Source organism: Gambusia affinis, linkage group LG05 (assembly GCF_019740435.1).
Source record: "Gambusia affinis linkage group LG05, SWU_Gaff_1.0, whole genome shotgun sequence".
NCBI classification, from domain to species: Eukaryota; Metazoa; Chordata; class Actinopteri; order Cyprinodontiformes; family Poeciliidae; genus Gambusia; species Gambusia affinis.
This window is the reverse complement of record NC_057872.1, coordinates 3,268,887-3,295,357: the sequence shown is the minus strand read 5'-3', so window position 1 is coordinate 3,295,357 and position 26,471 is coordinate 3,268,887. Positions and strand designations below refer to the sequence as shown.

The 26,471-nt window shown below is 39.9% G+C and overlaps 1 protein-coding gene across 2 annotated transcripts in view; it reads left to right on the top strand.

Moving 5' to 3' along the window:
- Nucleotides 1–26,471, top strand: part of LOC122831816 (low-density lipoprotein receptor class A domain-containing protein 4-like) — a 216,197-nt gene that overhangs the window by 78,728 nt on the left and 110,998 nt on the right. For both annotated transcript variants that reach the window (XM_044118308.1, XM_044118309.1), the window contains one exon: nt 22,775–22,915. In XM_044118308.1, the coding sequence (XP_043974243.1) occupies nt 22,775–22,915 (141 nt within the window). The remainder of the gene's footprint in view (nt 1–22,774; nt 22,916–26,471) is intronic.

Genomic DNA, 26,471 nt, shown 5'->3' with positions numbered 1-26,471 from the left:
TCAGCTTTTATTTTTTACAACTGTGTGTGATAAATATAACTAGTGCATAACGTTATCAGATTATTTTTATTTATTTGATCCAGGCCTTTGTGTTCTTTTTAAGCAGCAGTGATTGTTCTCCTTCCCATGGATACCATATTTTTCCAGTCCTCTTGTTATTGTTGAATCATGAGCACTGATCTTGACAGAGGCCTGCAGTAACGTACATGTTGTTCTGTGCTCTTTTGTGACCTCCTGGATGAGTAATTAATGCATTCTTTGAGGAATTTTGACAGACGTCTCACTCCTGGGAAGGTTCACCACTGTCCCATGTTTTCTCTATATGTGGATAATCTGTCTCATTACTGAGGCATTGATTTGTCAGAGTACAAAAGCATTGGAAATGACTTGTTGGCTCTTTCCACCTAGTTTTGAGTTTCTTCCAATTAGATCATTGCATTGTGAGATCTTTTAACATACCACATGTCAGACATGTTCTATTGAGTTGATCCTGCAGGTTTGATAGTCAAACCTGATTCCAAGAAATGTGGTTTATCTGTTTTTGATTAAGTCTTTCACTTTGAGACAGCGTGTCTTTTTACTTTCTCTTACTCAATCAAACCCTGTAAAGAGTGGATTTTTGGTTTGATAATCTGAAACATTTATGCATAACAAAACAGCCACAAAAGAAAACATCTGAAGGCGTTGAAATACTTTTTGATGCACTATTTTAGGCAATCAAATCGATTGAGGGGGAAATTTTGTAGCAGAGTGTTTATGCATGTCAGCACATCCTCAGGTGGTTTCAGCAAATTACAAAGTTCTACAAAAACAGTCAGAAAATAACACAGAAAAGTACTTATATTAGAAAATATAATTTGTTCTCTGGTACACTTTTCAAAAGTAAGTACTTCAGTACGCTTTTGACCGAGCAACTTTAACTTGGAATAAGATTTGACCATGAGTATCAATACTTTTACTCAAATACTAGAGCTGAGTACTTTGTCCATCACTGACTCTTTGCTTTGCTGCCCTTGACATATTTCCTAGTATCATCCCTCCCTCAGTGGTCACCTTTGTTTGTCTGCCTCCATTTGTCTCACGCTGTCTGTTGTCCTCCCCTCCTGCCTTTGGGGTTTAGTCTCTTCCATTGCGGTCTCCAGCTGCAGCAACTCTGTATTGAGCTGTACCGATGTGGAGCCCTCATTCATCCATAACATGACTGACAGCTTCTGATCGTTACAAGGGGACCTGCTGTCCTGCTAACACAGGCTGAGGCTTTAGACACCATCCTTAAGTGTCTACTTTTTTGTGCAGAACTAGAATGATAGCCCCCAGTTTAATTAAAGGGAGTAAGATAGGCTGTAGTCCACTTATGAACTCACTTGTATCTTCTCAGTCGACTTTCCAACTGCCATCAACCATGATGGCAGAGAAGATAATAAAAATGACAAACACTGATTTGATTCAGCCGAAAAGCTCTTAGAGATTTGTGCTAATTAGTTTTCAGGCAGAAAAATATTTTTTTAGCTTAATTCATCTCGAAGTCATATTTCCACAGTTTCCCGCTGTTGTTTTAATAGCAAATTTCCCCAAGACAATTACTTTGCCGACATCTTTAGGCTCCTTAAAGTTCAACACGCTGCTTTTATTCTGTCTCTGCGAAGCCAGTTTGCTATCGAGTGAGTAGGTAGAGAGGAAAATAACTTTACCCCCTGGGACCCCTAGAGCTGAGAAAATGAGTTTTGGGAACAAAATCATCATGTTAAAAACAATCAGGAGATAATAGCGTACATGCTTAAGGCAGTCAATTCAAATTTCATGATCTGGTGTATTAAATTTCTGTTCTAAGTTGCGAAAGAGGAAAGTTGCTCGCTTGTACCGGTTTATACGACAAAGCAGTCCATACTCACAAATGCATTGCAATTGAGTTCATAAGCACATGATGCTCCAGGCAGTTATTGGAAATACATTTTTAGAAGTTATGGCAACACAAATGCTGGCTGTTTATATTCATAACTCTGAGCAGGAGAACAAGGTAAAGTTCTGTCAGTTGACTCTATAAAACAGATTTCATTTTCTAAAGTGTAGGATGACCGGGTCAGTTGTCCAATGTGAAAGGGACCCAGAACTGGACCCTCCAACCATCCAATGATGGTCACTAATAGTTTTGTTGTTTGTTTAAATATGTCTGTTGGTGAAAAAAATCATACCCTAATATTTAAATTACATAAGACCTTTTCCATTTTCTCTTCCTAATTGTCTTTGCAGTGGTGGGAAATAACTCCCACCCAAACATAAAATGATTTGGGTGTCAACACGACTTCTGAGTTCATTAACTCCAGTAGAGTCAAGAATGTTACGGATTTAAAGGGGCAGTATTATGAATTTTCCAGAAACGTAGTATAACTTTATATTAAAATCAAGTCACTATGTTACCTTCAGTTTAAATAGAAATACTATGTATATCAAATATGACTAAAAAAACAATTTAACCTCATAATTTAACACTTTGAAATTGGGCCTCTGTCTCTTTAAGAAACTCCTGCATTTTGCACAACTGAATGGTTGCCATAGAGATTGAAGGATTTCTCAAACATTCATGAAAGAATCAAGTCAACACTCTATGTAAACAAAACATTACGACATGAGTGGATTTTACGTAACACTGCCCCTTTAAGAAACGGCAGAGCGACTTTCACCTGGCGAACATGCAGCCTCTACAGCTGGAGCTCTCTCATCTCGGCATCCTCTGCTCTAATGGTGCTTCAAACCCAGAAGTCTCTGTCAGAGACCAGCTGTGTATCTTTGCTAGTGGAAGTTATAATTAGGACAGATCCGATAGGAAACCTTTTTAGGCTGCTAAATGTTACTTGCTGCGCTGTTTCATAACTTGCTGTAGCTTGACTCTGCTGCCAGGTGCGTCCTCACTGCTGCACCTGCCAACAGGATCTACGGCTAGAGGTGAGCGGCCAGAGAAACTGCTGTAGAAGCTCATTGCTAAGAGGAAGGTTCATCTGGATCTCGCATCTAAACATGTCACACAAGCAGAAGCCCCAACATACAAATAATTTGAACCACAGCATGTATGGAAAGCCAAACCTCAATAACCAATAAAGTTATTTATGCATCTGAACATTTTTTACAGAAATATAAATCCATGTACTAAATTAATTAGAAATAATTTTACAAATTATAGCTGACCTAAAACAGAGAGGTTTGGTTTGATTCAACTCCAGAAAGTGGGAAAAATGGTTTTATATGTCTTTTTATTTCAGTGTCTGTAAATGTCTGGGTTCCACTGTAAATACTTGACATATATATTTCTAAATTTTCTTTAAATTATCACATATGTCCCTATATGCTGCTATTGACCATGTAATTGCTTAATTTTACATTTGGAAAATAAATTTCTTAATCGACATTTCGAGAGAAAAAAACCCCACTCAAAAACAACTTGTTTCTTTATAAAACGTTTTGGATTATTATACAGTGGTCTTTAGGCTGTATGAAAATGAGTGTATTTTGCAAAATTACCATGGAAACACTTTTTGCATATCACACAAGCGTTGTAATCAACAACCGGTTGTTGCTGCTGGTGAAAAAGACAAAGAACAAGATGACAGGAAGTGGTTGGAGGATGATGGCATGGCATGTTTTTTTTAGCAACCTATTGTGTGAGCAAAGTTATTTTTACACATTTCTGATTTAATGGAAACACAGCAATTGTGAAATTGTATTTTTTTTCAACATTAGTGGAATATTGACAAACCTTTGTGCATATCTGTTATGGAAACACAGCTAGTATTAGCTGTCAATGGCTGGAAGATAATTTAGAAGATTAAGATTTACCATATTTATAAATGGTAAATAATAAATTTTGTATTAACTACATAATGCCGTGTGTGTATGTATATACCTGAGGGGATTTGTGTTTGGGGGAAATTCTGAAAGCTGTCAGCTGTCCTGCCAGAGCGTACTGACATCACACCTGAGGCCGTGTTAAGAAGGAACAGGTGGTTTTATGATTTGATGTTCCAGAAATAACAGCTACTCTGTAATAGTCCAACTTGTGATTTAATTATACAATTTTGGAAGGAGTTAAGTTTTGTGGATCAATTTCCTTCAAAGAACAATGTAGTGAGATGTATGCATCTTTTAATATCCTGTTTGGCTACATGGAAGAATGATGGCTATGTAATTCTGCACACAATTCTCGCAAAGCATTGTGGGGAAGCAGTCAGTTTTTTAACTACTCTACTCTGGAACAATCTTCCAGAAAACTGCAAAACTGCTGAAACACCAAGTTCCTTTAAATTAAGGCTAAAACCCCACCTGTCTAGATTTCCCTTTGATTCAAAATAACTGGAACATTACTGTTTTTAGTTCTGTTTGTAAATGCTGATCGGATGCATGCAAGACGACTTGGCGTTTTAAAAGCCTTCAAAACCAAATTTATTAAAAGACAATTTTATAAATGATAATTTGACCATTTAAAAAAGTTAGGCTGAAATACAGTATGTACTGTAAGAGATGTTTTTAAGTGATGTAAGTGAACTACAGACTCGACTGTAGCAGCAAACTGATTCCTTGCTCTGTTTTATAGAAACAGTTTGGAACCAACTCTGCTACAATCACTGATGTAGTTTGAAAACCTCTTACTGCCTGTGTCCTTTTAGAGAAACACATACTGTGTAGAAATTTAAATTCCTGTTTTGACTTTTGACATTTCACTGCAAGCGTGCACATTTATTCGATTATCTTTTCTTTCTCCGAAAAGCAATAACTAAACGTCAGGGTTCTGGTACTCGTTAGATAATCCAGCAGTTTCTTTTCTAGCTATTGCTTAGTGAGCAAACGTTGCTCTCATTTGAATGAATGTGGGGGCTGTATATTCGATGCCCTCAAAATGACCTTGTGTTCCTGATGAATACACGGACAAAAGACTCAGACTTGTAGCTTAAACTTAAACCATGCATATGTAATGATTATGCTTTTTCTTATTTATTAGTTTTTTCTTCACTGAATAATTATAGATCCCACATGTGCCTGCCTGGCTCATTACAGGCTAACCTCTGCAGGGGCTTTTGTAGAAGAAGTCACAAAGTTGAAGTCAAAACAGATTCTATAGATTCCTCTACAGTTAATGTTTAACTTTAGTTCAATGTTTTCTACTGAGTGTTTCATGAAAGCACTGCTAGTGACACATCTGTAAAAGAAAAACTCTTTGATTCTGGTTGTCGGCTGGGACCACAGGATGTGTGTCTTTTTAATTCGCTTCAATTATCAGATGCATGACAAAATAATTGTACACGTGTTCGCATGTCGGAGAGTGACAATCTCTGTGTCTTTGGATGCATCAATATATAAATATATGTGTGTGTGTATATGTATATATGTAAAGTAGCCATAATTAGAGGATTTGCAGCATAATGGCAAGCATGTGTCTGCGAATTTGCACATATGTGTTCTAATATTTATTCATCATCATTACCAGGTTGACAAAAGTGTGCCTGGTGTGAGTTTGTGTGCGACAGCATGCACGGCGGAAACACACCCATTCACTCAGACACAATAAGCCGTCATCCTTGACTAATTTCCTCTACAGCGTTTGTCTGTCTGAGTGGAGTAGGCAAATATTTAGTTATTCCATAATGGTTCCGATTTATTCCGCGTGCAGCTATGCGTGTGTGTGTGTGTGTGTGTGTGTTTACCTTGCCTCCCTGTGCATGACAGCCTGCTGTTTCCTACTGTCTGCTCTATTTATTTCCTGTGTGGCTTATTTACCAGTCAGTCAGAAATCCACCATGCTCATGTTCACGCTGACCCCAAGAGGAACGTGTGTGTGTTGGGGGATTGACCCCTGTCTTTGTTCATGAGCTACAGGTCTTCGTTTTCCTGCCTACAGGCCCAAGTACTATAAAGTGTTTGCATTTGTAAACATACAATCTGCATATTTTACTCTTCCTCCCGACAAGCTGTCTTGTTGTTTGGATGTCACAGTAAAATTAGTGCTTTCACTATTTATTACCAACAAAAGGTTGCCGGGTCGGTGAACACAAGTGATTCAATGTTTTTCTCTTGTACTTAGAAATGGGGATTTTTAAAGTCAAAAACACTTCTCAAACAGGCCCCACATGCCATTCTTCTGCTTTTGGAGCGTTACTAGAAATGTACTTCGTAGGTCGTAGTGCTTCAGAGGGGGGAAGACAAATCTGCTCCCTTTGTGTAAAAGAGCAACCATGTTGCTCATCTGCCGTTCTGTTGGCTGGGATATAGAGCGCCTTGCCTTAGGTTTTATTCCAAACCGAAAGCGAGACAGTGGATCGGAATGAAACAGCCAAAGTTGTAGCCCCAGTTTTAGAGTGTTTTATCTTACTTGGTCTCTTCCACCCCAACTCAGCTTCTCTACATCATTCCCAGGGATTCATCCAAAACCCAGCAGCAGGCTGTGTGGTGATGAGGGTCTTAAAGGCAGAGTAATGTTTGTGAAACCAGTAAGGAAGTGGAAATTTTCATTCATGCTTTTATGTTTATGTGTTGGAGTCTGACAGTGGTCAAAGTGTTAGCATTGGCGTCTTCCTGTGTTTCTGCCTGTGCATGCTGTGGGTTTTCCCTGGGTTCTCCTCATGTTTAAAAAAACAAGCATGTAAGATAAACCAGTGTCTCCAAATTGGCCTAGGACAGTGTGTGTGTGAGTGTGTGTGTGTGTCTCTCTGCCCCGTCCACTATGTAGTCCAACTCTTGCCCAATGGAGTTGGAGATAGAATAGGCAAAGCGTTCGTCTCTTTCAACGCCTAAATAAACACTGCTCTTTGTTCGTGTTGTTGGCCACTCTGTCGCCTTTTATCGTTCCTACTGTAAACCTAAAATTCTGCCAAACGCATAATTTAAGACGTGTGGAGGCATCTTTGCCTCATGTGTAACGTTTTTGTAACCTACCGCTGTAACCTCAACGAGAAACACAACATCTCCTAAGACTCAATGCCTCGTCTGCTAAAAGCTGTGTGACTTTAAAACCTAAATTTAGCAGACATACTCACAGATAACAGGTAGAACGGATAAACCAGCAGATTTTCTGGAGGATTATCTCATCATCAGTCTTTTGTGTATCCGCCTTGTGTTTGTGTTTGCTTTGTGTGGGCAGGAAACAATGTGACAGCACTATTAGGGCTACGACGACTCTGTCTGACAAAGTCACCTGATGTTCCAAAAATAGAAATAACAATAAAATTTTTTGAGCTAAACCCAAACCATGCATTGAACCTTATAATAATAATAATAATAATAATAATAATAATAATAATAATAATAATAATAATAATCGTCATCATCATCATTATCATCTTCTACTTTGTGCTTCACCAGAAAAAAGAAAATGGGGGGAAAAAAACCAAACAACTAGAGAATATAAAGTATCTCCCTCCAGCACCCTTCTGTTATTTTGTAAAAAGGCAATTTTTCACCTTCTCTGCATGCCTCCACATTCTTAATAGTTTGCACGGGTGATTGAACAAATCGAGAGACGTTTGGGAAAATGATTTACAGGCATTTCTTAACATTTTCAACACAAGCTGCTGACTTTTCTGTGTTGCAAGGACACGTCTTTTTTTTTTTTTTTTTTTTTTTTTTTTGTTGCGTGCTCATTTAACCAGACTTGATTTGTTTAGCTGAACAGCCAGCCAGCCAGACTGCCTATCTGCTCTGATTCAGTTGTTGATATGATGGCTGGGGTTACTGAGTTTAAGTTGTTATTTTGGCTCAGCCTGTCGGCACCGCCTGCCTGCTGAGATCCATGGCTGGGTCGCGTGTGGGCGTGTGTGAGCGTGTGTGAGCATGGCTGCGTCTTTGTATGTTGGCAGGTGTGTCATATGTGTCTGTGCACACACGCGGGGTGCGTGCATGTGTCTGTGTGTGTGTGTGTGTGTGTGTGTGTGTGTGTGTGTCGGTACGTTATTCATATGTGTGGGCATCTGCGTGGGTAGAGTGTTAAAGCTGACAGTAAGCAGGCAACCTGAAGACATATTTATGAGTTCTCTCTCTGTCGACACTAACCAGCGAATATTAACCTGATGCACTCCCAGCACCTTGAGCTGCACAACACATCAGAGGCCACATTTCACATTTTGTTTCTTCTCATCTGAGGTAATACAGTTAAAGCATTGTTATGGAGCACTGGGGCATGGAAGAAAGAGGAAGGAAGGAAGGAAGGTACTACACAGACAAGTCAGCCTGACTCAAAATGCGTATTTTACTTCCATCAGATGTGTGTCAGACAAAGCTAACTCTTTTGAGGTAGGTGTTTTAAAAAGGTTCTACGCACAAGCGGTAATAATTTGAGAACTTAGTAGAGAAATAAATTAATGTTGGAAAATAAATGCGGGGAAATATTTTGTGGTCTCATTTAATGAAAAAGACACTTTTTGGGATGTCCGTTCAGTTACATCTTGTGTAAAATTATCATAGCATTTCAGAAGAAGAACAGTGTACCAACAAACAAATACGCTTTGACTCTGGGCAGCCTGAAAAACTCCAACTCAGCCCAGATTTCACCTCTTTTTAAATGCAGTTCCTAAGATGTGCTGTGTGTTCCTGTTTCTTCCACCTTTACTCATGCAGTTTTGGTGGATATAACTTTGTTTGTAATTTCATTTTAGATGGTTCTTATGGTCACATGACGGAGCATGGCCCCAGGATACATCAGCTGTTAGTGGCCTTAATACTCATGAATTCCCCATTCAGGGACAGGAAAGGATATTTCTGTTTATTGGAGAACTTTGAAGCAGGAAGATGAGGCAGACCTGCTTGGTGGTTAGTCACTCTGACAAGATGAAAGTTCTTCAGATAGTGAAAGTAGTTAGGCTAACATAGTGTTAACTAAACCACCAAATCGACTTTAGACCTGCTTACTTGTGTTAACTTGTGCAAACAATTCTTGTGTTTTAGAGGTTGCCACCCCCCTCAGAACTGTCTCCCCTCAGACCTGCTGCAGGCCTCCTATCACTGCTCCATAGAGAGTGTGCTCACATACAGTCTGTGTGTCTGGTACGGCAGCAGTACATCCTCGGACAAGAAGGCGCTCCAGAGGGTTGTCAGGGCAGCAGAGAGAACCATAGGCTACCCCCTCCCCACCATGGAACAGATTAACACTTCCAGGTTCTGCAAGAAGGTTCTGGACAATTTAAATGACTCTTCACACCCTGGCCATGGTCTCTTCCAGCTGCTGCCATCAGGCAAGAGATACAGAGCAATAAGAACCAGGACAAATCGCCTAAAAAACTGTTTCTACCAGATGGCAATCATGGCACTAAATTCTAAGGCATAAGAACTTCTGCTCTTGACACCACTCTGTTAAAAATGTAAATTCTGTTTACTCTGCCACACCTCCAGGCGCTGCAACCATCTTCTGATGTCTATTTATTTCTCATTTTGTGCTGTTTGTTTCTTTATCTTTTTATGTACGGTATGTGTATTTATATTGTGTGTTGTGTATATGTATATAACCTGCACTTTAACTCCAGTCAAGCACGGTCTCAATCTCGTTGTAATCTGTTGATGACAATGACAAATAATTCTTATCTTATCTTTTACACCAGTGGCCGATCAACACCTCACCTTCCTACTCATTTAAACCGTGCAGGAAACATTGGATCACCAAATAAGATGGACTCCCACAGCTTTCTTAGTTATCCTAAAAAATTTGATGTCTGCCATCTTAGTAGACAAGCGCAGCTCAAAGCATAGATGACCCATGGCTTGGAGACCAACAAAAATAAAGTATATGAGTGTATGGACACTCTTGACCAATGTGCAACAGAGATATATATCAACAAAGTCACAGCTGTCGGGATCGACCCATATGAGACAGACAATGGAAACATGTCAGACGATGTAGACACCATAGTGTGTCCAGCCGCCTTACAGCCTCCTTTGCTGCTCTGTGTTTCCACCTGTCAAAGTTGCTATGCAACACAAGTTGTGCTGAGGCGGGGACAAAACGCTAGACATCTTCTCCTGTCCGGTTGTCATGTATCCACGAGTTTCGAAGGATCTGTCCTACGTAGACCGATCCCTTCGAAGGATGCAGCCCCTGAATTCAGACACAGCCATCGTTTACAAGTTAGATAGGAACGAGGCGAGAGCTAATTCTAAGCTTGTGGCTCGTTTATTGTTGTCATAGTAACTCCATAGCAACTGCCTACCAAGATGGCTGTCAGCTACAAAGTTCCTCGGAAGTGTGACGTCACATGAGAACTATGTATTATTTGATGACTTTCAGAACATTGAAATCTCATCCCCAGATTGTCCATTGATCCTTAAATATCAAATGAAAGCTAAAATTAGACAATGACGCCATGGCAACAGTAATGTAGCTAATCCTGACTCGGCAGAATTCTGTCATTTCCACACCCCTGCTGCATGACATGCGCTCTTCAACAGAACAGAAGTGCATCACACAGTTGACGTTTTACAAGACGTGTCAGCATCTTTGAAGTTTGGTAACTTCTGTCAGAGACCATAGGGACAGGTGAGCTGATTTCTCTTCTAAGTGGAAAGTGACAAAAAAAGAAGAAGTTAAAAACAGTGCTGCTCTGATCCCACAGGCCTTTTCCTGATGTCTAGTTGAATTCACATGAGGTGTGTGTGTGTGTGTGTTTGCAGCCTCGCCAATAGGAGGCTTCATGACAAGGAAGTAGTAGATGTAAGGCTGAAAATGCAGAACAGTTTGTGGTCATATAGCATGACTTGATCTCCCCGAGGCACACACAAGCACATTCACCGGCTGCCCAGAACACACTCATACACCCACAGAGCGGAGCAGTGGGGATGCACAGTCTGGACTGCAGAAAGGAGACACAGCCTGAAGGTCTCTCTCTATTCCTCTCCCTGATCCCGTCGCTGTTCGTCTCTCCCTATCTCTCCTTCACTACGGTGCTGCGTTCAGCTGAGTCAGCACATCTCAGGCATGCCTAATTATCCCGGCCGAGCCAGAGAGAGGAGAGGCGAGAGGAAGGTGAAGAGGGACACGGGGAGCACAGTTACTGAAGAATGAGGGAGTGGGAGGAGAGAACGTGATAAGGAGAACGAAGGAGAGAAAGACTTCAAAACAGGGGGATGTTTGGGGTAAAGAGGTAGAGAGAGTTATGGAAAGAGGAAAAAGAAGGTGAAAAAAAGAGAGACGACGGAGCCAGGTTGGAGCGATGTCCTGATCCTTCGCGGCTCAAAGATGACATCATTCCGTTATAGACTTCATAAAAAGGATGCAGGCTGGAGGGCAGCGAACAGGACGGAGATAAAAAGTGAAAGACAAAGAGTGATCGAGGCAAGAGGGAATGTTTAACAGTCTGACACCGACAATTCACAGTTACCATGGAGAAAGCAGAGCGCCGCACTTGATAGATCTGCAGCGATATTTGATGTTCTGTCCGTGCTTTACAGACAGACAATCAGGACCAAATGTTAACGTGAAGCTTCAAAAGTGTTTCACAGATCCGTTTAATAACATATTACGTAGATTGTAAAGACGCCTATATCACTGAGCGAGAACAAAGTTTGAGGAAAATAAGGTACTTGGTTTTTATTGACCATTAGATTCTCCAGGAAATGAATAAATGTGTTTTCTGGGGACTTTGACAACAACACCATTTCTCCCCCGTGGCCATTCCACTTTGGTCCAGTCCGTCTGGGTTTTTATCTGCTGTAGTGCAGACAGGGAGGCTGGTGCTATCAACAAATGTGTAGCTTCTATTGTGGCTCAGATGTCTTGATAGTTGTTGATGTTTTGATACTCTACAGTTATTATGTAGATGCCACAATATTCTACTTCGAGGGTCTTGGCTCCATTATATCTGGTTTATCAGTAGCAATGTTGAAAATGTTTCTGACTCAAACAAAATTAATGTCCATAAAACTTTGCGTTTCTTATGTAGATTCACTAAGATTTTTTTTTTGATAAAAGAATGAACATTTTAAAGTTGTAAAAAACAATTCAAAGAGTAAAAATAAACATTTCAGAGTTGACTTAAAAATGAAATTTTGCCTGAGAAATCAAGCTTAATAAAAAAAAAAAAAAATCCCAGACTTTTCATGTCCAGAAGCAATTTTGCTTCAACTTTTCAACTTCTTTGCGCACAGCCAACATTACGAAGACGCGGCTATTTTGACGTCTTTGTGGAACGTCGGCGACATTATAGGCTTTTTTTGTTAACGCTGAAGAAAATTTTTGTTCTGGGCTGGTGTTCTGACTGATGGACTCTCTTTGTACCTCGCAGAGCCACATACCAAAAGATTGCCGTTTAATTGAGCGCATTACGAATTCATATGATAAAAAAAAGATTGGATAAGCCTCAGTTAGAGGAGCATGATGTCAAATGTTCTTGCCCCATCTCCGCTAAAATGGCTCAGTATGTCTCGCTGTAGCAACATTAATGTCAGCACTTCATTGGAATGATAAAATGACTCTATGTAATCAGTTTTCCCCACATAGAAAAATCAATAAAGGGAGTGAAATACTCTACTATTAAAACAGCGGAATATAGAGAGGTCCATATTTCTTTAAACGACTTGTCTTTCTGCCTTCACATATCCAGCACCATAAGTGAATTGAAATCCACCATTTTGTTGCAGAAATTGACAGCTTAGTGGTTCAAATGTTAAAAAAACTTCTACATTCCACTGACTTTTCTGAAATAAGAACCCAAGACTCTAAAGCATAAGTCAAAGGTCACCTTTGACATTTCTTACAAGTACATAGAACCTGTTAAAAAGACAAATCCAGCCCCTAGTCCAGGGGTGGGCACTGCTGGTCCTGGAGGGCCGGTGTCCTGCAACTCTTAGATGTCTCCCTGGCCCAACACATCTGAATCCAACAGCTGAATCACCTCCCAAGTGCAATCAGGTTCTCCAGAGTCCTGCTAATGACCTCATTATTTGACTCAGGTGTGTTGAAGTAGAGATACATCTAAAAGTTGCAGGACAAAGGCCCTCCAGGACCAGGAGTGCCCACCCCTAGGCTAGTCTGTCACTGGCAAAGACCAACCACTAAACTTTCCTTCACAGACTTAATCACACACGCACCCACCCCCACACTCAACACACACACACACTAGTCAAAGTGCAATTCATGGCACACTTTTCCCGTCAGAGTCAGCATGCACAGGTTTCTTCCCCACTGCGGAATTTGATTTCTCCTGTTACTTTCAGAGCAGGAGCTGACAGTAACAGGAAATGGCGTTATAACAGAGGCTACCCTCTGTGCATCTCTCAGCAATAATTTCTTCAAACAGAAAGAATTCCCTGTGAGAGCTTTGAAGGGATGTGTTGAGTTTTGCTGAGACTCAGACAGATGAAAGTCTGTCTTACACGTCCTGTCTGCTGCAGTGTAATAAAGAGGCTCGATCCGTTTAGATCTCGCTTTACTCTACCTTTTGTGCAGTTCTGTCTAACAATCCTCTTCCTCTTCCTGTTCTCCTATCGCTCTTTCAGAAAGCCCTAGTCGTCACCCCTAATTTCATTATCGTCATTCTCTTTTATCACATTCTTTTCATGATATTCCCCTTTCTCTGTCTGACTTTCTGTCGGTGTGTCTTGTTGCCTCCTCTGTCTGTTTCCTGGAGCAGAATGTTTTTGTACCTGCCTGTCAATCAGTAGAAAGACAGACTTACTTCACAAATGATGACAGGGATGCGGAGAGAATGAAAAAAAAAAAGTATGAGATAAATTAGACAAGTTTTATCAAGTTTCTAAGGGATCATTCAACGGTATATTGATTCTGGGGTCTTTTCATACCTGCCCTTCACCTGCATCCTGACACAAGAGGCCAGCAACTAACAGGAATCTTCATACTCTGCGTTCAAGTTGTACCAGTACCAGTGGGTCTTTGTTATGTCCTTTACATGGAAATAAACAGATAGCTAGCGGAATATTGACAAAGTTTTGCGCACATTTGTGATGAAAGCGCAGCTAGTGACAGCCAAATTTGGAACGTTTTATTGTTACTTACCTAACAATAAAATGTTAAGTAAGTAAACATAAATGAATAAACGTACAAGTCGGAGACAAAGTTGAAAATATTTAGTTTTCTTCATCCCAAAGCCCACATAAAGATATCATCATCTGAGTTATTGTTGGTTAGTGAGGAAACACTTCAGAATTTGGTTGATGTTGGAATGTTAAGCAGAGCCATTTCTCAGTTGAAAAAGAAAATGTGCCTTTTAGGCCTTAAAAGGTATTCATCTCTTTTCAGAATGATGTGCTTGATATTGAAATCTATTGTTTTCGGTCTTCAGAATGGTGTCTTTGTCACTATTTTTAGGGAAGCATTGTCAAGCTCCAGCTGAAGAGAAGCAGCCTTGGTGCATTCAGGTTGAATTATTTTAGACAAATTTCTAACTTGCCTTTTTAAGTAAAGTTTTAGAGAAACTGGTTTGTTATCAAATTAAATATTGATACAAAATGCTAGAATGACTCAGCCTGGAAAAAACCAACCTCTTGTTTTACGCTTTGCTTCGTAGAGGGTCTGGACTTTTGGCTATTGAGAAAAGATTGCTTGTCGGAGGCGTGGACTCTGTTAGAGTTTGAAATGATTAGATCTGATGTTACCAGTTGTTTCTGTTTGGCCATGATGTGTGTGATACACCAGCATTATGAAGCTTAGTGGAAATTGTGTGCGCTGTAAACAACTCTGTGGGAAGTAGGGCTACGACATCTTTCCAGCAATAAGATGTCTTAAACATTCCTCTTCTCCGGTTTTAACTGCTCCATATTTGGAAGCGTGGCCAACAAGGACTGAAAGGCTTCGTTTCATGTCCTCTGCTGCCATTGCCACACTTCAACCTTATATAGGAGGACTGCAATTCAAAATCAACATCATCGTTCACAACTCCTCTTCCTGTTTTCTGATTGGCCGGATGAAATGTAACAGGAGTATTCAAGCTCAATATGAGAAACCAGAGATTGAGCACTGGAGGAAGATGAGAATCAAGAAGGCAATGGCCAGGCTATAAAACACCACTTCCATCTGCCATATCTGATTGATTTATCCTTCTATATTAAACGTTAATTAGCCTATTATTATAACCATTTGTTTTGTGTCCCAATAGCCTCAGTGTCCTTAATGAATTCATGCTCCTATGTTTTGATTTATTGATGCCTTGATTGATAGATTGACTGACTGGCTGGCTAATTGGTTAGCTGGTTAGAAAAAAAGTTTTTTTTTCTTTTTTTTTACATGCCTGTATGATTGCCGTGGCTTTGAGTTGTGTTAAGTCATGAAAGCATTGGTGGAAGCTTTTAAACTTTCCCCCCATCATTTTGTTATGCTGGATGCTCATTGTTTCATTACAAATAGTGCATCTGCAACAAGATGAAGAGTGTAAATTTATAAAGTGGTACTGCATCAGGACAGATTGAGTTACTGTATGGGAGTCGTCCATGCAGGAAGTGCGCCATGCCTTGAGTGTGGCATTAATACTAGTTGACTTTTGTTCTTTATACTTAATGATTGACTAATCTAATCTAATAATCAAGGGCTATATTTCAATGTCCTGGACACAGTCTCAGCTGTCAAACAATTATTAGCCGAATTAGTGAGAAACAATAGCTAAGTGTGGTGTGAGGGAACATGAATAGTTCCACAAATCCAAAAATAGCTGAACGTACAGTATGAGTGCTGAACCTCAGAGGGGATCTGCTGTGTTCCAGATGCTGGTCAATACTCCCATATTTCTATAAGACTTGATTTAAAATGTGGTAGCACGGGGTGGTTAGTTCAGTAGGTTGACTTAGTTCAGTATTTTAGTTATTTTGTCCAGTATACATCATGCTACAGAATTTGTTGACGAATCTAAAACATTCAGGCAGCTTTACTTAACAGGGGCTTCACATTGCATGTCTGACAGTACCAGATGTACAAAGAGCTAATTACTTAAAATAACATTCAATTTGCTGAAGTCTTAACAGACATTTAACATTGTGAAGAGGAAGAGAACCTCTAATCCAAAATATGTCATCTATAAGTATATAATTTGTTGAAATAACGTGCTTCACAAATACAATCTCTCCATTTAAATAGACATTTTCAGACTACCTGATTTCTGTCTTTGCCGTGTTCCACTGACTTTGACCTTATTAAATGAACATTTTTGAATGTGATCAGTTAGTTTTACTTTGGTTGGCTCATCTTCTGATCACCTGCTTCACTTATATCATAGCTTAGTGTCGCTGCAGCTTCTAAAGTCCTTCCATCTGTTTCCTATTTCACGTTTCTCATTTTTTGATACTTCTGCCCTTTGATGCATCTCTTGACTGTGAGCATGATCTCTTTCAGATGCTTTACTTTGTATATGGAGGCTTTTAGAAAGGAAGGTTTCTGCTTCTCTTTGATGACCTCCCGGCGTTCGTTGTCAGCCAGGGTTTTTGAACGGACAAGCAGAACAAAATCTGTGCTACAGCAATATTGCTACCACACCTCTGTTAGAAACCTAAACCAGGCTTAGGAAATCCTTAACCTCAAGAAAAAGAAAATCCTGTTGTAATACTTTTTGCTTTGACCTGTGGCTTCTTATCTGTGTCTGTAAGTTAGTGTGCGTTCAGTTAGTTTAGTGCAGCTCTAGGTTATTTGCCTAAAAAGTCAGATTTTTTTCAGGGGGGGAGAAGCGAATGCGTCAACAAACTCTGATGCTGACCAAAACAGCAAATTCATAGTCCACCTCCAAACTTCCATCTGGGGAATTCTGGTGCAGTTCTAATGCACGTGTGAATGCCAACCTGACTGAAGACTGCTCCAACAGCAGGAAGTGGACTATAGCGCAAGGTATTCTGGGTAAATACCAGAGGTGGGACCAAGTCACTGTTTTGCAAGTCTCAAGTAAGTCTCAAGTCTTTGTCCTCAAGTCAAGTCAAGTCTCAAGTCAAGACAGGCAAAAGTTGAGTCAAGTCTCATGTCGGGAGCTTGGAATATCAAGCCCTAGCCAGTCTTTTTTTTTTTTTTTTTTTTTGAACAATGTTCCAGTTATGCTAAATGTAAAAAATAGATCATGTGTTCTTTTAAAAATCAAACACACAATGAACTCATTCCAAATAAAGCCCAGTGGTTTTGAATTTGGATGTGATGGTAAGATAACTGTCTGTCAGTCCAAGTGGGATTAAATCTACAGCCAATTTCACATCTCAGTATTGATAACAACATGTCATCATCATCCAGAAACACTCAGACCTACCCCACAGCGTTACGGTCAGGATCATTACAATTGTAACAATTTTTTTTTACTTTTACAGCCATTTCTGAAGGATTACAAAATTACTGGATTTTGATTTGTTTTTCTAGCAAAATTATATCACTTGGAAATGGGTTTTGTGCAATGATCATCACTCCACCATTGAACAGGTTTTTTAAAGGGGTTGGTTTGTGTGACAGTGCAGTGTGAAGGTGAACCACACCAAAATGGAACAAATGTTGCAAATTTGGTCCCAAATTGGATCGAGTCTACCGGACCGTCAGGCGTGAAAACACCTTTAGTCTCAAGAAGCAAAACATTATAGTGACTTACTGGGTTTTAGATGAGTGAAAGAGAAATGATACATAAAGAAGTGACTTTTTGAAAGGTAGCCTCAGTGCTTTCTGTCAAGTCAAGCGCTACAGTTGACTTGACAACCGTAGACAATATAAAATCAAGGTTTTATATTGTCCTAAAGAACCGGCATAGCACAGAGATTTATTTTATAATTACAAAGATATTTCCAACAATATTATTCCGCTGCTGTGGCCTTTCATTTAATGTGTCATATATCATATTTATGATCTTTTTAAATGACAATAGATGCTTTTTGTTTGCCTCCTGCTCTCTTCTCCAAGCTTTATGTGAAACTAAGTGCTTTGCAGAGCTTTCTTGAACTTAGCCCTCTGTCTTGTATTGATCACATTAATTAACCTGCATGCGTATGAGGGGGAGGACAGGTTAGCAGATTCTTCACATTTTCAAGCGTTTTCAGGCTTTTTGCTTCTGATTTCTATAGCAACCTATCAACAGCGTTGTGTGACTGCGAGGGCAGGTTGAGCAGCCGAGGAAACGGGCGACAGCAGAGTAAAAGGAGAGCTGCACAAGACGGAGATGGGGTAAAAGACAAGCTTGAACAAAGTAATCAATCTGAAGCTTCTAGCAGAGAGAGGCGATGAGACCGAAAGAGGAGGTCAGACAGATGATCAAAGTAATAGGTGAGACCAAATCAAAGACTGGAGGAGCAGACAGCCTGAGCAAGTAACTCAGCCTTTGCTAATTGCTGTTTCAAAGAAAGGAAAAAGAGCTTTCCAAAGAACAGTCATGCTGGCCTGTTCGTTGAATTGTATTTCTGTTCCTGCCCCTCCTCCTTGCGCCACCGTCTAGACGGGAGCAGAACAAGCTGTTCTTGTTATGGGTGGAAGAAGAGAAAATGTGCACTGTCATGGGGTCGCTCCCTGCCAGGCAGGCAAAGCGGAAGTGCTGGCACCAGGAGCAGGGCCAGCAAAGCTCTTTCTCCTGTGCTGTGATGTTCATGCTGTGTGTGTGTGCGTGTGTGTGTGTGTGTGTGGGGGTGTGCGTGCGTATGTACGTGCTGGCATCTACTTTCCTTCTTAACCGCTCCTGATTTTTTCTTAAAGAGGCAGTATTATGCAAAATTGTTGACTTTTTTGAGCTTAACATCATGCTATAATGTTATTCCCTCATCAGAAACATAACTGGAGGCTTGACTTGATTCTGTCTTGCATTTTTGAGAAATCCTTTAATGTTCCACGGCAACAATTCAGCTGTGCAAATCACCTGGGTGGACCTAGCTCCGCCTTCAAGGACGTAGCTCCTCCTCTGAGCTGCAGTTTTCAAGCTTCAGCCTCACAGATCAGCACCAATTAGAGTCCGAAGCACCAATAAGAGTTACTTCTCAGTGAAACGCTGGTAAAAATGTTTAAAGGGTTGATAGAGGAGTCGTGTTGTGATGACATTCTGAAGGCAGAGCTTCAGAAATAACAAGAGAGGGTGTGAAAGTACGAAGTCAAATTTCTTTCAAGTCATATTTGATATATATAGCATTTTTATAACAAATGAAGATAACATAATTACTCGATTGTGCTATAAAATGGTGATATATGCTTGGAAAACACATAATACTGCACCTTGAAAGGTGGCATATTTTGCTGTCACCTGACTAAGAAACATTGTCCCCAAAATAACAATGAATGAAGACCCAGCATGTGGTGCTGTTAATCCCAACCAGACAGCCCCTAAGAAAAAACAAAACAAAACTCCTTTTCTCCTTAATAAATTTGGAATTAATTGTGATGAACCACATTTTTTCATACTGGCTTCTGTTGTATTCAAAGGACTTTTTTTTCAATCCCGTCTGCTGTTCTATGAGAACCAAAACATTTGGTAAGTGATGGCTGAGTATCGGCTAATGACTGGAAAAAATAAAAATAAAAATAGAAAGATACAAAGAATAGGTTTAGGGTGAGAGCTACATAAATAAATATTCTAATTGGTCATTTTCAATAAAAATCAGAAGGTATTTTTTGTTAAGGTTTTTTTTTTTTTTTTTTTTTTTAGCAGAATAAATGCAGATGGTTCAGCTGGCTGAAAGATGGTACCAATTTCTCTCTTTGCTCTTTCTGCCTCAAAACCATGACAAAACAAAGAACAGAAGTGTCCTTTATTTTCTCTCACTGGGAAAATTCAGCTGTTTCAGGTGAAACTCAGGGTTCCATGGTCCGTTTCCAGAAAACAGAGATAAATGTCTGACAGCAGCAGAGGTTCAGAAGCAAGGTCACAACCAGGAGCTCAAACATCGGCGAGTCGTACTGGACAAATACACACCGGACTGCGTTGTGACAAAAAAAAGGTTCTTTTCTAAATTATTTTGTCCTAAAAGCTCTATTCCTTTTGATCATGATTGATTTGTCAAAGCAATAAAAAGGGGAAAAAAAAATCTAGTATTTTCAGAAACACTGTAATAAATGTGAACTTCACGGAGCTTATTTGTTTCTGTCCAGTTCTCAGTCATTTCCTTGCTCTGCTGCTGTGTGTTTGTTTTTTTCCTGCTGCTGGTGGTTGGATGGTTTTCTATCCTCTGCATCGTCAATTTGGGAAAAAAAAAAAAAAAAAAAAATCCAACTCTAAAAGAGAGAGAAAAAACAGCACTTGTAGTTAGAAAACATATCCATGGAGATGACACGCAGGTGAACACGCCTCCACCGCTCTGTTATTACTTGCTCAAGTTTGTGCAGTTTTAATTACAGTAATGATTTTTCTGCCACTGTTAATTTGGAGGCTATTTTAAATGAGAAATGTAGTGTAGGTTACATAGGCGGCATCCAACAGCATCTAAAAGGCCACTTTTTGTGCTACGGTAGAATTAGTAATTCGCACACGCACACCACACGCACATGCCCACACACGCCCACTCAGCCCCCCCACACACACCCACACATGCATTCACACAACAACCTGTTTGTGGAATTAAATTAGGGAGTAAAGTCTGAAAAATAGATTTCAAAACATCTCTTGAAATGAATATCAGTTTTCTCAGAGTATGTAAAGTTTTTTTTCATCCATTTAGATTAAATTATTGGACATTTCTGTGTAACAGGAATTGTGTTAGCAGCGACAGTAATAATGGACTCGGCAAGAGAAGTTTGTGCAACATTTTTGCAAAGTTGTGCTAATCTTCTTATTGCAGCCTAAATAGAGGATAGAATGAACGAAGGTGCAGAAGTTCATTAGAACAAGCACAGCGCTCTGCACATTAAGTCCCCATGTGGCCCCGCCCCACTGCTCTGCTTTCAGTCACACTGAACAGATGATTTGCTCTTGACTCACCCTGCGGTAGCAAGAAGCGGCAAGATGGAGCCGGAAGACGTTAAACTGAAAGCTAAAAATGGGAGAAGTTACACTGCTTACTCAAATTATGGTCTGAAAACAAAGGCTGTAAAATGTTAATTAAAAATATGTTGGGTTTACTTTGGGCTCAGGCCTCTAGTAAAAGTTAATTAGTGGGGTTGGATTGGACTTGGACACGTTGTCTACGGGTCAAACTGGAATGCTTAGCCCCGATTCAAACTGTGTCTTGAGAGTTTTTACACATAATAGGTCAGGTTATGGCAAGGGAGCCACTTTCATATATTATACTAATTTGGATATGTATCTGGTAGTTTTCGGACCGTCTGTTGTCCGAACAAACATATTACATTTAATCTCACTTTATTTATGATTTATGTTGTTGACGTGAGACATTCTAATTCTGCAACAACAGACACAGGAAATCCAGATGTTACCAATGGCTGAAAATGATATCTATGAAAGAAGTCTGTCAGTCCCACCATTCTTAGCTCTGACTACACATCCAAACAGACAAGCAGCAGTCAGTGCTCCACAACACGGCCGTTGCTATTAGTTATGGTTTATTTTATTAGCTTCCTTGGTGTTGTCATGATCTTCTGACCATACTGTCGACTCCCATTCCTGAATTATTTTAATGATGATCCACAGGGAGACAGGTGGGGTAGAGTTAAGAATCTTTGGGTCAGTATTGGAATCGTGACTTTTTTTAAAATGATTATTTGCTAAATTTGGGGAAACAATGTTTGTATTAGACTTGGAGAATATTGAATGGTGTCAAACATCCCAAGCAGCATTCAAGACCTGATGGAGACATATGGATGGGATGTTTGGTTGCACAAATGAAGCTCCAAAAACGACTTGAGTTGGAGGCAACAGAGCTAAAGATGTTAAGTTAGTGGCTGCAAGGCAACATATCAGAGTAACAACCAGGATAATCTGACTGTCTGTTTGACTCCATCCTTCAGGTTGGAGCTTTTTGCTTCCCTTTGCTGAACCTCTAACCCGGTGCGGAGGCTCAGCGTGAGTTCTGCTGTCCCAAAATGTCGGCTCGACACACACACACACACGCACACACACACACCAAACTTACGGCCACAGTAACATGTCTTGCTTTCCAGTGCATCAAACACTTCGTTATTGCGGTTATCCCTCACCGTGATGAAAGTTCTGCTCGGTTGTTCATTCCCTCCAGAATATATTTTTCATTCTCACATTCATACGTTTGAGATGTTTTTTTTAATTTATTTTTTTTCTTCCCCCTCAGCAGATAGTGCTAATCAGGCATATTAATATTTAGAAGGAAAGCGTTTTGGTAATAACCATGACAAGAACACATTATGGTTTGAGGCTGCTAAACATCAAAGGCTCATTTGAAGAAAAAAAAAAAAGAAAAAAAAAGCTGTTTATTCAATTGTTGTTTTGCATGGGAGGCCCTTTTTTTCCCTCCTGTCTGTTGTCTGACCTTGTTTTCATATGAACTCAAACCATTAACTCTGCTTTGTGCTTGGTTTTACACACAACCTTGCACATTCTGAACACTTAGACGAGAAACTTCACACAGCAGCCCAGTTTCTCACTGTTGCAGACCAATTAGTTTATCAGTAGTAGCGCACTCTTTCCACTACAATAGCAAGGACACTCTGTGTTTTTATCAAAAATACATCTTTTTTTTGTTGTTGTTGTTGTACAATTTCCATTAGTTGATTCTATTTTTTGTTTTAATGTAACAATGTCCTACAACAGGCAGCTGGAATGTTTTATTGTTCTTCAAAGGCGGCGTGACGGCCGAACATTTCGCTTAATTACGCTGAAAAGCAGCTCGCTGCTGTTGAAGCTCACTTCTATTGATGTGACTAATTGCTTTTAATATCAACGCTAAGAAAAGTTTCTTCTCTTCCCTCCCCCTCCCCGCTCTGCGGTCTGCGCAGAGTGCAAGTTCCACTGCACCAACGGGAATTGCTTGCGTCTGGGCTCGCTGATCTGCAACCAGCTGAATAACTGTGGGGACAACAGCGACGAGGAGAACTGTCCCGTGGTGACCCAGCACCCTCCACCTGGAATCTTCAACTGTAAGTGCTGCGGGATGTTGCTCCACCTCAGCTCCTCTATCTGATACCAGGAACACAAAAATCTTTCCTTGTTTTTTTTTTGTTTTTTTTTTTATTTAAAATTTTTTTTTTGCTGTTTGTCTCTTTTGCCTCATCTATCTGCTGTTTTACTGTTGTCTCATCTGTCGGCAGACAGACACGGTTTCTTTGTTTTCTACATAACCGACTCGTAAAGCTTGAAAAATAGAAATGTCAAACCGAGAGTTGAAAAATCGACTCTTTACTTTGAAATTTTCCCGCTGTATGTTTCAGAAAACATTGTAATGAATCATCAAAAATAGCACTGGTCCAGTCAAAGCCCTCACTAACCGCTGCACCATGCGACGCTCCCCCGTCTAGCATTTTTTACAGTGTAATAAATATGGTAGCGTTAAATAAAGAGAGTCGTATTCAAGCTGAATGATCATTCATTTCAGAAAAGAGTTTTACCAACATTAAAATAATTAAACGCCCATATTTACTTTTTTTTTTTTCTCAGAACAAGTGTATTTTGTACGGCTGGTGAATGCTCTAGCGTTTCTATTTATAGATTATTTAGAAGTTTATTGGATGGAGCAGAAAATGTCCTCCAATAAAAATTATTTTTACATAATGTTTTTTTTTTACAAAATTATTTAAAAAAAACTGTTTTTACATCACTTTGGGATAGTTGGTGTAGCTTCACTTCTTCTAGACAGTGATTTCTATCCAGCTCAAGCAGTTGGTTTGATAACATCTTCTACTGGCAGACTTTTCTACACGGATTAAAAATATCTCATCCTTGATAGATTCTCTCCTCCAGCTGGCATCTTCCTGTCCACATTCTAGGAACTTTCTGCTGCTCATCAATAATCTCTACAGTAACACACACTAATGCTGGAGAGCAGAAATGGAGACCTGTCATGGTTGCTGGGCTGCTTATTGTTCAGAAACAATAAATAAACCAAAAATTATGTAAAAATTATTTTTACATAATGTTTTTTCTTTACAAAATTATTTAAAAAAAACTGTTTTTACATCACTTTGGGATAGTTGGTGTAGCTTCACTTCTTCTAGACAGTGATTTCTATCCAGCTCAAGCAGTTGGTTTGATAACATCTTCTACTGGCAGACTTTTCTACACGGATTAAAAATATCTCATCCTTGATAGATTCTCTCCTCCAGCTGGCATCACGGCTGAAAACAACCCGGAACATTTTTTTCCACGCATGTTTTTCTGGTTTTTGCTTTAGCAACTGCCTCTGCAATTTGCACAGAGATGCACAAAGCAAACAGATCTGTGTGATTCTTTTTTTTGTTTTTCTTTTCTTCTTTTTTTTAAACCACAGTCTGTGTCTGTCCTTGGATGGGACATGTTTGTGTTCAACTGTGACGATTCAGCATTACAGGGATCAGAGGGTCTGCAGTTACGATACTCAGTGAAAATCAGAATAGATACAGTTTTTCTAACACTTTGCTAGAATATATTTAAGATAAAAAAAAAAATGAAATAAAAAATATGTCTGTTCGCCTTATGCTGTAAATAGAAACATGAAAATGTTAATTGAAAAAGATGAGTGAAGGTAACCTGACTTTGGTCAAGGTCTTAGTCACACTCAATTGAAGTCAAGAGAGATTTTTTTATGCATTGTCAATTACAATTTTGACTTTAACCAAATAAAGTGGATTTCATTTATTTTTTTGTTTTCTGTATTTTGTGCTGTACTGGTGGATTTGTTTGTGTCGTACTATATGAGCTCAGTTTGAACTGTTGAGCTCCACTGTCCAGGGAGCGAGCTGTGAACGTTCCCTCAGCTCATCGTGATCAATGGGAACAGCAGGGGAAGGGGGGAGTGAAGGGGGGGGAGTAGATGCAGATACAGAGGGAAAGAGAGAGAGCGAGAGAGAGAGAGAGCGAGAGAGGGTGAAGGACACCAGTGGGCTTCTTCGATGGCTGTCTGCCAGACCACTTTGATGTGCTGCAGCAGTTGCTTTCAACAACTTTTAGGAGGAGAGGGGAAACTTTTTACAGCAGCACTTTCATCCTTGGCTTTCTGAGAGAGAGCGGTACGTGTGTGTCTGGCAGGGCTCCTTACCTTCTCCTCCATCTTTTTCTCTCATCTCACCCTCTCTCATCCACTTTCCTCCCCCTCCCCTTAAATGCTTTTCACCTCTCCAACCTTGTTTTGTGAATTCATCTATTTTTTTCCCTTCTCTTCTTCTGTCTACCTCTCTCTCATCCCACAAGGTGTAGTAGGAAACTTTTTTTTTCGGTTTGTTCTTGTTTTGTTGGTGGGGTTAGGGGGTTTTTGGCAGGCATTTGATAGAGTATGGGGGCTGAGGGGGGGAGTAGGGGGTCATTCTTGATAAATACAACCTTGAGATGGGTACTTAAAATACTGTATTCAGGTGTCTGGGGTGAATGCTAATGTGTCTGCTGTGGGAAAAGCTGTAGAGCGATTGTAATTTTCTGAGCTGGTGCACATTTTCCTGCGATGCCTGAGAGACCCGGAGGGAGCGAGGGATGGGTGAAGGAAGAGAGAAAAGGAGAAAAGGGAGTTATTGGCTAAAGAAAAAAAAAATGCTGACAGGGTTTTGAAAAGATCGGAGACAGAGACGGAGGGAGAGGAGCGATAAAAGTGAGAAGATGGAGCTAGACGGTGGGATAGACGGAAAGAAAGGGGGATGAGGAGGGAAAAGAGGAGAAGGATAATGATAGAGATGTAGCAAATGTTTGCGTGTTAATGGAGTTTGCCATCTTGTTCCTGCCGCTGGCTGTTGCCGTGGCGGTGGCAGACAGATGGATCATGAATACTGTCTAGACACACTGCAGCCTGACGCCCCACATCTCACTGCCTGCACCTCCTCTGCTCCCCACCCAGCTCATCTACCCCCCCGGAGTCACCACAACTACCAGTTGTTTTAGCATCATAGCGCAAAAAAAATAAATAAAAAAACAACAGTAATTAAACTGTTATCTTGTTTTGTTTAATGAAATAAAGTACCTGCTTTTCAGTACGTCAAATCGGCAGAGCCCAAATTCATTGACTGGACGGTGAATGATATCAGTTAGCCATTTGAATTGCTAGGATAGACTATTAAAATGAGAATGGTGCTCAAGGCCTTTTGTTGACATTGAAATATTTTTAAGCAGTTTTAAGCTTAGTGCACTTATGTTTCATTTTGGAATTCCTCTTTCTTTATTATCAAATTTTGAACATTCTTTAAATCTAATAACTCAAGGCCCACAATGCTTTGGCTACAAGTTCCTTTGAATTCAATATGAAAGACGGCTGGTCTTTTATATCACTCATATCAAACGATAGTGGTCTTACGCTTCCATTTAACTGAGCAGTGCTACTATTTCTGATTGTTTAATTTATTTTTCACTATTGTTACAGTAAGAGACAAAGTAAGAGATTAATCAAACCATGTATCGACAAAATAAGCAATATTTTTAACAAAAACAAAAATTATTTTGCTGCTAAATTATTCCATAAGAAGACATAGAAGCTCAACAACAAAGATATTTGTTTTCATTCTGTTATTTAGTTTATTC